At 37.1% G+C, this 12,469-nt stretch overlaps 1 protein-coding gene across 1 annotated transcript in view; it reads right to left on the reverse strand.

The window, feature by feature from the left end:
* The window catches only part of ATP8A (ATPase phospholipid transporting 8A1), a 1,160,338-nt gene that overhangs the window by 1,132,856 nt on the left and 15,013 nt on the right, over positions 1–12,469 (reverse strand). Inside the window, exon 2 of the mRNA XM_090368461.1 lies at positions 10,154–10,268. Coding sequence (XP_090224587.1) covers positions 10,154–10,268 — 115 coding nt within the window. The remainder of the gene's footprint in view (positions 1–10,153; positions 10,269–12,469) is intronic.

The raw sequence follows: 12,469 nt of genomic DNA on the forward strand, positions 1-12,469 counted from the left end.
TCATGCGGGATGGTAACAGGTATGGGCCGAATAAGCAGTCACCGACCTTACCTGCCCAAACATTTATTGCGAAGCGATGTTGTAGCATGGGGCGCACACCGCGTGGGCCCTCTGCTAATCCATACACTAGGTGCATGTCTGCCAGCTCACAGTTCGTATATCGATGCATGCTCTTCGTGCGGTGACTACTGCTTGAATGAGTAAACCAGAAATTTTCCCTCTTGCGAACTGATGAACAGCGCCGTGTACCGACTTACGGTGATGTTACCGGTTATGGGTTCCTATGTGATTCACATTCGTTTAGATGTTACCTACCTCCCCTAAACATTCACTACCAATACTTTTGAGACACCCTGTATATATGAAGTTATGTAAAAGAATATAAGAAATAGAAAAGGAGAAAGAGTGACAGAACAGATTAATGCCATCAAATTTATGATTGTTATGATTGTACATTACATCTGTCTGTATATAACAATTTTTCAGTTAATTGTAATACCAACTAGATAAATTGGAGAATTTAGCATAAAAGTATTAGGGGTGCAAACTATACTCATTAGTTCAAAGGGCCAAGTTTAGGTAACCTAAGTTGGACTTCTTTGTTGTACCCTATAAATAAACACATAAAATAGTAAAATTAAAATGATAATATAACTAATTATAGATATATGGATACATTGAATGGAATGTTAACTAAGGCTAGCTCCACTCAATATATCCCATCAATAATTAGCTGAAGCTATCTATTTCTGTTTGCTATTTGCCATCTGGAAAATGGGAAACAGAAATGAGTATAGTTTGCACTCCTAATAATTTTGTGCTAAATTCTCCAGTTTATCTAGTTGGTATTATAATTAACAAAAAAATTTGTTATATATATATATATACTGTATTCTATAATCTACTTGTTTAATTAAATAATTATTTAAAAAATTAAATAATTAAATAAAAATTTATTGATGTAATTATTTGTCTCCAAGCTTTGCCCCCCTCCCCCTAGAAAATTTTCTGTGGATGCCCATGGTTCAGTCTATAGAAGCAGAGTCCCACATAAACCTGGCCTTGGTTCTTCAAGTACAAGAACACTCTTGGCTACACCTCCAAAATCCAATTTCTATCTGAATGCCCTCTACTGACACTCTCAAACTTCACTATTAACTCACTCTCCATCTCAACCCTACTTAAGTTCATATATGTCATATGAACTTAACATTTCAAGTTACATTGAAATATTCCTTCCATAATTTCACCCTTGGTAACAGACACATCCAAGCATAAATTATCAATTTTGGGCCAGGATGCTCTAGTCATGAAAAGGTTACAACCAAATAAATTATCAATTTTGGGCCAGGTTGCTTTGTTCATGAAAAGGTTACACCCAAATTGCCATATCTTCTCATTTTTCCAAATCTTCTCAACACCATTCTCATCAGCAAATTCTAACACAATACCCCTTTTTGCTATCAGCCAAACACTGTTCAGCTGCACTTTTTTAAGCATCCCCTTCACAACCTTCAAAACCGCAGACTGTACATCTTTGCTTGCAGTGTGGAGTCAGTGCAGTGTGGAGTCAGTTTGGTGTGACATAAGCATTGGGAGATCAAAATTGAGAGTAGGAGTGTGCTATAGGCCTAATGACTCTGATGAGTATAATAAGGAACTGTACAGGGAAATAGAGTGGGCCAGTAAATCAGAGTGTCTTATAATGGGAGATTTTAATTTCCCAGATATTGACTGGAATTTGGGGGCTGGATACTCACACACTAGCAGGGCTTTTGTGGATTTATTGGATGATTGTTTTCTACATCAGCATGTTCGGGAGGCAACTAGAGGGAGTAATACTCTTGATTTGATTATCAGCATTGATTCTTCATGCATTAAGAATCTGCAGATAAATGAACCACTAGGTGGCAGTGATCACAGTGTGCTGAAGTGGGATTTACTCAAAGAGGTAACTACCATTAGGGGTAAAGGGAAGGGTTATTGCTTCCGTAAAGGCGACTACGATGGACTGAGACAGTATTTAAATTCTATACAGTGGGACCAACTGATGATGTTACCAACAGCAAATTCAAAATGGGAAGCATTCAAAGAACTTATCTTGGAAGCTACTAGGCTTTACATACCAACTAAGAAATATTGTTCAAGGTTTAGGCCAAAATGGATGTCAGATGAACTAATGAGGCATATGGCAGAGAAGAAAAATGCATGGGATACTTACAAATTAACACATGACACAGAAGCCTATGATAGATACAAGTTGATATGCAACCAAGTTACAAAGGAGGTTAGGCAGGCGAAGGCAGATTACGAGAAATCCTTGGCAAGGGATGCAAAGAAAAACAGCAAAGAGTTCTTTACTTATGTAAACTCTAGAAGGAAAGGGATGAATCAGATTGGTCCACTTGATATTGATGGGTCAAGTGTTGATGATCCTGCTCAAGTGGCTAACAAACTAAATGAATATTTTGCATCGACATTCACACATGAGGAGTTATTCAGCGAGGGGAATGCCAGAGGTGTATTCAACTCTAGCAGTAAGTTACAGAATCTTGAAATAACTGGGAGTAAAGTGGAGGAGAAACTGTTGAAGATAAACACAAGAAAGGCACCCGGGGTGGATGGGATCTATCCAGTTATATTAAAGGAGGCAGCAAAGGAAGTAAGCAAACCCTTAGCCATAATTATGAGAGCTTCCTTGGACTCAGGGGAGGTACCCATAGACTGGAAATGTGCAAATCTGACCCCAATTCACAAAGGAGGATCAAAGGCTGACACAAGTAATTATAGACCTGTGAGCTTGACTTCTGTTCCAGGAAAATTAATGGAGGCACTGGTTAAAGACGCACTGCAGGATCATTTAGACAAGACTTCAGTTATAGCTCAGACACAGCATGGTTTTGTTAAGGGGAAGTCTTGCCTGACCAACTTGATTGGATACTATGATGCAGTCACAAAAGAACTGGATGCAGGGAATAACTTTGATATTATATACTTGGATCTTAGAAAGGCTTTTGATACTGTTGCACATGGAAGACTGCTACACAAATTGGAGCAGTGTGACATTGGAGGCAAATTGCTGCTATGGATAAAGGGGTGGTTGAGGGGGAGAAGACAGAGAGTGGTAATCAATGGACACTGCTCATCGTGGACTGATGTTATTAGTGGAGTCCCTCAGGGCTCAGTGTTGGGTCCATTATTGTTTTCTGTATTTATAAATGATATTGATGATGGTATATCGGGATTAATGTCCAAGTTTGCAGACGATACAAAGGTTGGCAGGGTTGTCAAGGACACTACTGACACTATGCTTCTGCAACAGGATCTGGAAAGGTTGAGCAGATGGGCTGAGAGGTGGCAAATGAAGTTTAACATTGACAAATGTAAAGTACTACACATGGGAAACAGCAACCCCAGAGCAACGTATCAACTCTATGGTACAACACTGACAGTGGTAGAGAATGAAAGGGACTTGGGGGTGGTTGTGCAGGCAGATATGAAGTTCTCTGAGCAGTGCAGACGGGCTGCAAGAGTAGCTCATGGAGTATTGTCAATGATATACAGGAATTTTTCCAGCAGGGATAAGGAGGTGATTATTCCATTGTATAAGGCGATGGTCAGGCCACACCTAGAGTACTGTATACAGGTCTGGAGGCCTCATTTCAAGAAGGATGTAGAGCTGCTGGAACGAGTACAGAGAAGGGCAACAAGATTAGTGAATGGAACAAAGGGGTGCTCTTACGAAGAAAGGCTTAAGTTTTGCAAATTACAGTGTCTGGAGACTAAGCACCAGCGAGGTGATCTGATAAAGGTGTATAAAGCCTTGAATGGTTTAAGCATGCTCAATGCTGATGGGATTCTTCCTCTAGCTCAGAATAATCACCTGAGAGGGCATAAATTCAAATTGAGGAAAGACAGATGTAGGATAGACGTGCAGAAATTTGCCTTTAGCCAGCGGGTGGTTGGTTGGTGGAACAGACTTCCATCCCTTGTGGTGGAGGTTGATAGCCTAAATAAGTTTAAGGCTCAGCTGGACAGGTATTTTGAACGAACAGAGGGGTGAAGTGGAAGTGTTTTTTTTTTTTTTTTTTTGGCTGATGCTGCATAAGCTTGCTTTCTTGCATCAAATGCCTCTACTAATGCTAATGCTAATGCTAATGCTTGTCTTCAGACTTGAACCCTCCTTTGCATGTATTACCAAAGCCTGAACATTTTGATTCACCAATGGCTTCTGTGTTACTGTTCTTGTAGGATTTTTACATGGCACTGGCCTTTAAGGATTTTTAAAATCCTTACTATCCTTTTGCAAAGCTGCACTATAGGTCATGTTACCGACAAACTATTTTCCTCTCCTGCCTTGATCAATGTGGTACCACCAGTCATCTGAAGAAACTGCCCATGATAAGTATACAACATTTTATCCATACACATCAGCTTATCTTTCAGATTGGAATTCTATATATACTGTACTGGATAATAAATTAAGATTGGTAAGATAAACAACTTTTTATATCAAAAAAAAAAAAATACCCATCCATTTAATGTTATCAGCCACTTAATGTTATCAATTTTCATAAAACAAATGTGATCACAGTAACCAGCACCTACTGTATTATACTCTGGTGTCAGATCACTGAACTAACACCTCCACCTCATTAAACGGATCAAACATCACTTTAAGCCCATACTTTTTACATATATTCTTTTTGTTTTTTCACCAATACCTTTTATGTATGAAATTATTACTGTTCTTTTGTAATCCATATTGTGGATTGTGTTACTATTTATGTTCTTTTAATATTTTTCTATAGTCATATTGATTAAATGAGTACCAATTACAAGGATTTAATAATAATCCTTTAATAGTGCTAATTTCCTCCATGATTTTTTTGCCATTATCACAAATTTTCAAATATCTATCCATTATTATTTTGATAATACCTGTTTAAATTTCAAGATAATTAGATGCATAGTTCATGTATTGGCCTGAATCCATCAGCTTTCTATGAACCACCTGAGAACACAACCTGTCTTTCTCTTTGGTCAACAGGATGTCCAAGAAAAAAAGCTCTTATTGAACTCAATGTCAAGCCTCAACAGTCTTAATCTTCAATGTCCTTCAAAAAAATACAAGCTTGAAATGATATTTAAACTTATTATTAAGATGGGGAGCAGATTCAAAGATCTGATACAGAGCACAACAGAATGCGTATAATACACAAAAATGTGCAAATATGGCAAAGTACACGTAGACAAACTGGCAAAAATTGGGCTATGGATATCTCAATGAACTCTAATATTATTGGAGATCATAGTCTTCTTTTGTGTCAGGCTGACTGTCAGACAATGCCAATGAACTCGCCTTTAATAATGCAAGGGTGAGTTCATTGGCATTGTCCATGAACGTATTGTACTTTTACAGATCACACACACTTCTCTTGAGTCAGCTGACTACTTAACTGTTTTCTCTTGGGTTGGCTATTCTTAGCTGACTTTTTTTTTTTTTTTTGTAACCTTTTTTTTTTTTTGTAAACTTTTTTTACTGTTTTACTAATAATGTACATGATCAGTATTCTGTTTACTTGTATTTTGATGAAGCCTCCATCTCTTGCTACTTGTTGTATCTCTGAATGTAGCTCTTCAAAATATTTTTAAACTAAATCACTGCAAATCTCATTTTATTTTACCATTATTGATAATTATGTTTATTTTCCCCCCAAGATGAAGCCTTCATCTCTAGCTCCAGGCTGTAACTTTCAGTCCTATGTTGTTAATTGTTCATAATTATCAAACTCTGGATCATTTATTACCTTTATGTTCTATAATGACCTCATTATTATTGCATATATTATAAATTTGCTTTCTCTGAGTCCCTCTCTCCTTTGCTCATGTTTTTTTTTTTTTTTTTTTCTGTCCATCATGGGCAATCAAAATTAGTAGAGGCCTGGCTCCGTGTGCCAGTGGGAAAGAGGCAGCTGTCATCCTACTAATAGCTGCTTTCTAGTGGCAAAGAGGCCAAAACAACACATCCCGCACATGAACAACATACGTACATACACTTGGTCTTTTTTTTACAAGGCCACATGTGTGCATGTATACTTAGTAGCATACAGTGTACATGATCAGTACTATATACAACTCACATATAGGCATCTTACTGTGGGCGCAGTACACTTAATTCAGAGATGAGATGTACATCTGCCATTTCTCAGTCTGAACAGGAATCCATTCTCACAACGCACACAATCACTTAAGAGAAAAAAAAACTTTTATGATCCCCCCCCAACAAGTACACACACTGAACTGCAATTAAAACTGATTTTAGCATTAGCATTAGCATTAGTAGAGGCATTTGATGCAAGAAAGCAAGCTTATGCAGCATCAGCCAAAAAAAAAAAAAAAAAAAAAAAGTAACATAAATAAATAAAAATAACCACTTCCACTTCACCCCTCTGTTCGTTCGAAATACCTGTCCAGCTGAGCCTTAAACTTATTTAGGCTATCAACTTCCACGACAAGGGATGGAAGTCTGTTCCACCCACCAACCACCCGCTGGCTAAAGGCAAATTTCCGCACGTCTATCCTACATCTGTCTTTCCTCAATTTGAATTTATGCCCTCTCAGGTGATTTTTCTGAGCTAGAGGAAGAATCCCATCAGCATTGAGCATGCTTAAACCATTCAAGGCTTTATACACCTCTATCAGATCACCTCGCTGGTGCCTAGTTTCCAGACACTGTAATTTGCAAAACTTAAGCCTTTCTTCGTAAGAGAACCCCTTTGTCCCATTCACCAATCTAGTTGCCCTTCTCTGTACTCGTTCCAGCAGCTCTACATCCTTCCTGAAATGAGGCCTCCAGGCCTGTATACAGTACTCTAGGTGTGGCCTGACCATTGCCTTATACAAGGGAATAATCACCTCCTTATCCCTGCTAGAAAAATTCCTATATATCATTGACAATACACCATGAGCTACTCTTGCAGCTCGTCTGCACTGCTCAGAGAACTTCATATCTGCCTGCACCACCACCCCCAGGTCCCTTTCATTCTCTACCACTGTCAGTGTAGTACCACAGAGTTGATACGTTGCTCTGGGGTTGCTGTTTCCCATATGTAGTACTTTACATTTGTCAATGTTAAACTTCATTTGCCACCTCGAAGCCCATCTGCTCAACCTTTCCAAATCCTGTTGCAGCAGCATAGTGTCAGTAGTGTCCTTGACAACCCTGCCAACCTTCGTATCGTCTGCAAACTTGGACATTAAGCCTGATATACCATCATCAATATCATTTATAAATACAGAAAACAATAAAGGCCCCAATACTGAACCCTGAGGGACTCCACTAATAACATTAGTCCACGATGAGCAGTGTCCATTGATTACCACTCTCTGTCTTCTCCCCCTCAACCACCCCTTTATCCATAGCAGCAACTTGCCTCCAATGCCACACTGCTCCAATTTGTGCAGCAGTCTTCCATGTGCAACAGTATCAAAAGCCTTTCTAAGATCCAAGTATATAATATCAAAGTTATTCCCTGCATCCAGTTCTTTTGTGACTGCATCATAGTATCCAATCAAATTGGTCAGGCAAGACTTCCCCTTAACAAAACCATGCTGTGTCCTAGCTATAACTGAAGTCTTGTCTAGATGATCCTGCAGTGCTTCTTTCACCAGTGCCTCCATTAATTTTCCGGGAACAGAAGTTAAACTCACAGGTCTATAATTACTTGTGTCAGCCTTTGATCCCCCTTTGTGAATTGGGGTCACATTTGCACATCTCCAGTCAATGGGTACCTCCCCTGAGTCCAAGGAAGCTCTCATAATTATGGCTAAGGGTTTGCTTACCTCCTTTGCTGCCTCCTTTAATATAACTGGATAGATCCCATCCACCCCAGGTGCCTTTCTTGTGTTTATCTTCAACAATTTCTCCTCCACTTTGCTCTCAGTTATTACAAGATTCTCTAGCTTACTGCTAGAGTTGAATACACCTCTGGCATTCCCCTCGCTGAATAACTCCTCATGTGTGAATGTCGATGCAAAATATTCATTTAGTTTGTTAGCTACCCGAGCAGGGTCATCAACAGTTGACCCATCGATCTCAAGTGGACCAATCTGATTCATCCCCTTCCTTCTAGAGTTTACATAAGTAAAGAACTCTTTGCTGTTTTTCTTCGCATCCCTTGCCAAGGATCTCTCGTAATCTGCCTTCGCCTGCCTAACCTCCTTTGTAACTTGGTTACAGATCAACTTGTATCTATCATAGGCGTCCGTGTCACGTGTTAATTTGTATGTATCCCATGCATTTTTCTTCTCTGCCATATGCCTCATTAGTTCATCTGACAACCATTTAGGCCTAAACCTTGAACAATATTTCTTAGTTGGTATGTAAAGCCTAGTAGCTTCCACGATAAGTTCTTTGAATGCTTCCCATTTTGAATTTGCTGTTGGCAATATCATCAGTTGATCCCACTGTATAGAATTTAAATACTGTCTCAGTCCATTGTAGTCGCCTTTACGAAAGCAATACCCCTTCCCTTTACCCCTAATGGTAGTTACCTCTTTGAGTAACTCCCACTTCAGCACACTGTGATCACTGCCACCAAGTGGTTCATTTATCTGCAGATTCTTAATGCATGAAGAATCACTACTGATAATCAAATCAAGAGTATTACTCCCTCTAGTTGCCTCCCGAACATGCTGATGTAGAAAACAATCATCCAATAAATCCACAAAAGCCTTGCTACTGTGTGAGTGACCAGCCCCCAAATTCCAGTCAATATCTGGGAAATTAAAATCCCCCATTATAAGACTCTCTGATTTACTGGCCCACTCTATTTCTCCGAACAGTTTCTTATTATACTCATCAGAGTCATTAGGCCTATAGCACACTCCTACTCTCAATTTTGATCTCCCAATGCTTATGTCACACCAAACTGACTCGACACTGCACTGTCCAGCGATGTCCACTGGCTTCACTTCCTTGGATTTTATGTGTTTTTTAACTAATAGCATAACCCCTCCTCCCTTCCTATCCTGTCTATCCTTTCTGTAGACATTGTACTCCCCAAATTCCAGTTCTGCATTTCTTATATCTGTGTGACACCACGTCTCTGAAATCCCCACAATATCTGCCTTTGATGTTTTGAGCAATACCTCAAATTCATCAAATTTATTTACTAAACTCCTAGCATTGGTGTACACACAAGTATACATGCACCTGTTCTTTTTCTTAGCTACCCTAACACAACCCATGTGTTTACTTGTACCCCAATGATTCCCAGCAGTCTCTGAAATATCCTGCATCTTAATTTCCAGGCTGCGGCTCATTCCAATAGAAGCAGTGCAAGAATCACTTTCACCTCTGCCAGTGGCTACTGTTAATCTATTAGTCCTTGTATCCCCCCCAATCTAGCAGTTTTCCGACCCACCTAACATTGCCTCGATAGCATCAGCAAACATTCTTGCACCCTTTCTATTTAAGTGTATCCCATCCCTGTAGAAGCAGTCTCTCCTGTTAACAAGTACAGACCAGGCTGAAAAAAATTCAGGGTGAAAAAAATTTTAAGAAGTTATGATAACACATCGCAGAATACTTTTTTAAAACAAATTCAAATTATGCAGAATATTACAATCAACTTTTAAACCTACTTATGCTGTTGTAATGTGGTTTACCTACCCAAAGATCAACAGATATTTTTTACCATTTAATTTCTGCAACACAAAAAAGGGCCTGTAACTTAGAAACAGAGTAATTTGAAGCATATGTTTATATAAACTTTTTTTTTTTCAATATTTTTCAGGTCTTGAATTGAACCCAAAAATATGCCTACATATTAAAATACATGCTGCACAGCCCAAGTTGCATGTACAAGTACACTACAAAAATACACTTCAATGTTTGTGTTTTTTACCAATAGTCTGTAAGAATTACATGATATCAGCAACTGCACGTGACATTGTGATGCCTAATAAAAATTAGCACTAAGTATATTTATAAGCTTATTTTACTTCACGGCATAAATACATAAACTTTGATCCATCATTAGGATTAATCAAATCATTTAAGTTATTTCACTGTTTAATTTTTATTTAAAAGAAACCAATAGTTTGAAATTAACATATTTTAAACACTTGCAGAAAAAAAAGTACTTACCTTATTCTATTTGAACAAAACTTTTGTTTCTGTAGTGAATTAATATATATCAATCTATGTTCTGATATATCTTGTTGTTCTGTAACTCCTGATGTCTGATCATCATCATCATCCTCTGTTACAATAAATATAAATAGTTATATACTTTCATTTCACGATATATAAAATATTAAACAAATTATAAAGGTCATTATCCACAACACACCACTCTTCAAATATGAGCAGTTCACTGAGATTATCCAAGTTATTACTGGCACAGTGATAAAAGCAATATTATATCACATCAACCTTAAATACCAACAGTATAAGTAGAGTGATGAATTGGATAAAAGGGTTGACAAGTGCCCTCCCACAGAACAAAAGTAAAGCAGTTACCAAAGCAAAAATGGAGAAAAAAACTGGCTTCCTTGCATCTTTTGACATGTATTAAATTGCAAAATATGGAGCAGTGTCCACAAAAGGGTACCATTTGGGGATGAAGGTTAGATATGGTTTGTTTGTTTCTTTGGGGATTTATTAGGTGCATGGGCATCTGTGGCCATAGTGTGCCATTAGATATGGTGACAAAGTTTCTGCAGTGAAAATGCATCTTAGAAAGACTGAAGAGAATTTCTACAGACATGGGAAAAAAATCCTAAATTCCTAGAAAAGGCATATATGTACCCATGCTGTGACAAATCACTCAAAAAAAAAAAAACATTTTCAGCTTTAATAAATTTTTCAAAAAAAAAAAAAAAAGACAAAGTTTTTTCCACTGAGGGTGGGAAGATCATGCACCACTCATCTGACTAACTCAGCCACAGTGTGAAAAACTGCTGCACAAATTTCCTCCTGTCTTGACAAAATAAATAACAGAAGACTTGTAATTTTGATTTTTTTTTTTTGATTTTGGAGACCCACCAAAATGAGGAGCCCTTGGCATATGCCATTTGCACTGTAGATCATTTTTAATCACTAGACATTGGATTACATGCAAATGCATATTGTGAAAATTTGCAATATTGTGAAAAATATATATATATATATATATATATATATATATAAACAAAAATAAAATATATGCCAGTAGCATGGCAAACCAGTAGAATGAAAATGAACTTAACCAATAAAATAACAAAACTAAAAGTAAAATAGGGAGGGGGAATAAAGAAGAGGGTACTGTTGAAGCAACGTTCCTAATATACTTTAGAAAATAGAAGCCAATTCAAAAGAAATTTAGTGGTACACCCCCCCCCCCCCATATAGGCACCCGTTTCCAAATTATGTGAAATCTCACTAAGGTGGAAATGTATACTGTACTTCGAGTATATATATATATATAAGCCAAATTAAAATAGGATATTGCCAGTTGCTTTTCTATTATTTTTCTTATTTATTTTTCAGTAATTTTTATTTCTCTATTTAATTTTTGGATTAATTTGATCATATATATATATATATATAAAATTATTTTTATGTGTAGAATATAGTAAGTATACATATAAGTATCGAATTTAACTAATGCTACTAATGAAAATACGGTGTACCCTGGGAGCGATATATGTGTTGAACAAAGGTGGAAGAAAGGAAAAGAAAATAAGTGTAACGATATAAAATGAAAAGAACCAAAAAGCAAATTTTGAAAAAACAACGACCAAGGTAGAAATTGCAGTATCTTTCATAATTTTTGTGTCTTCTTCAGAGGTCATCCACCAAAATTATGAAAAGGACAGCAATATTGCTGTCCTTTTCATAATTTTGGTGGATGACCTCTGAAGAAGACACAAAAGCCTTCTTTTGTGTCTTCTTTTTTTCATAATTTGAGAGCCTTACTTTTAAGGCTCTCAAATTATGAAAAGGACAGCAATATTGCTGTCCTTTTCATAATTTTGGTGGATGACCTCTGAAGAAGACACAAAAATTATGAAAGATACTGCAATGCTATTTCTACTTTGGTCGTTGTTTTTTCAAAATTTGCTTTTTGGTTCTTTTCATTTTATATCGTTACACTTATTTTCTTTTCCTTTCTTCCACCCTTTGTTCAACACATACATCACTCCCAGGGTACACCGTATTTTCATTAGTAGCATTAGTTAAATTCGATACTTATATGTATACTTACTATATTCTACACATAAAAATAATTTTATGTATACATTATGGTTGTAGGGTACCTTTGCGCTTGCAGTGTCCCTGATCCATAATTCATATTATCGCAATTCTAATCCATCTAAATCTTAATTTTCTTCCCCCACACATACCATACAGCTTCTCTATTTATTTTTATGATTCGTAATTATATATATATATATATATATATATATATGCAAATAACAT

Source organism: Mastigoproctus giganteus, chromosome 2 (assembly GCF_048544385.1).
Source record: "Mastigoproctus giganteus isolate SK-2022 chromosome 2, ASM4854438v1, whole genome shotgun sequence".
NCBI classification, from domain to species: domain Eukaryota; kingdom Metazoa; phylum Arthropoda; class Arachnida; order Uropygi; family Thelyphonidae; genus Mastigoproctus; species Mastigoproctus giganteus.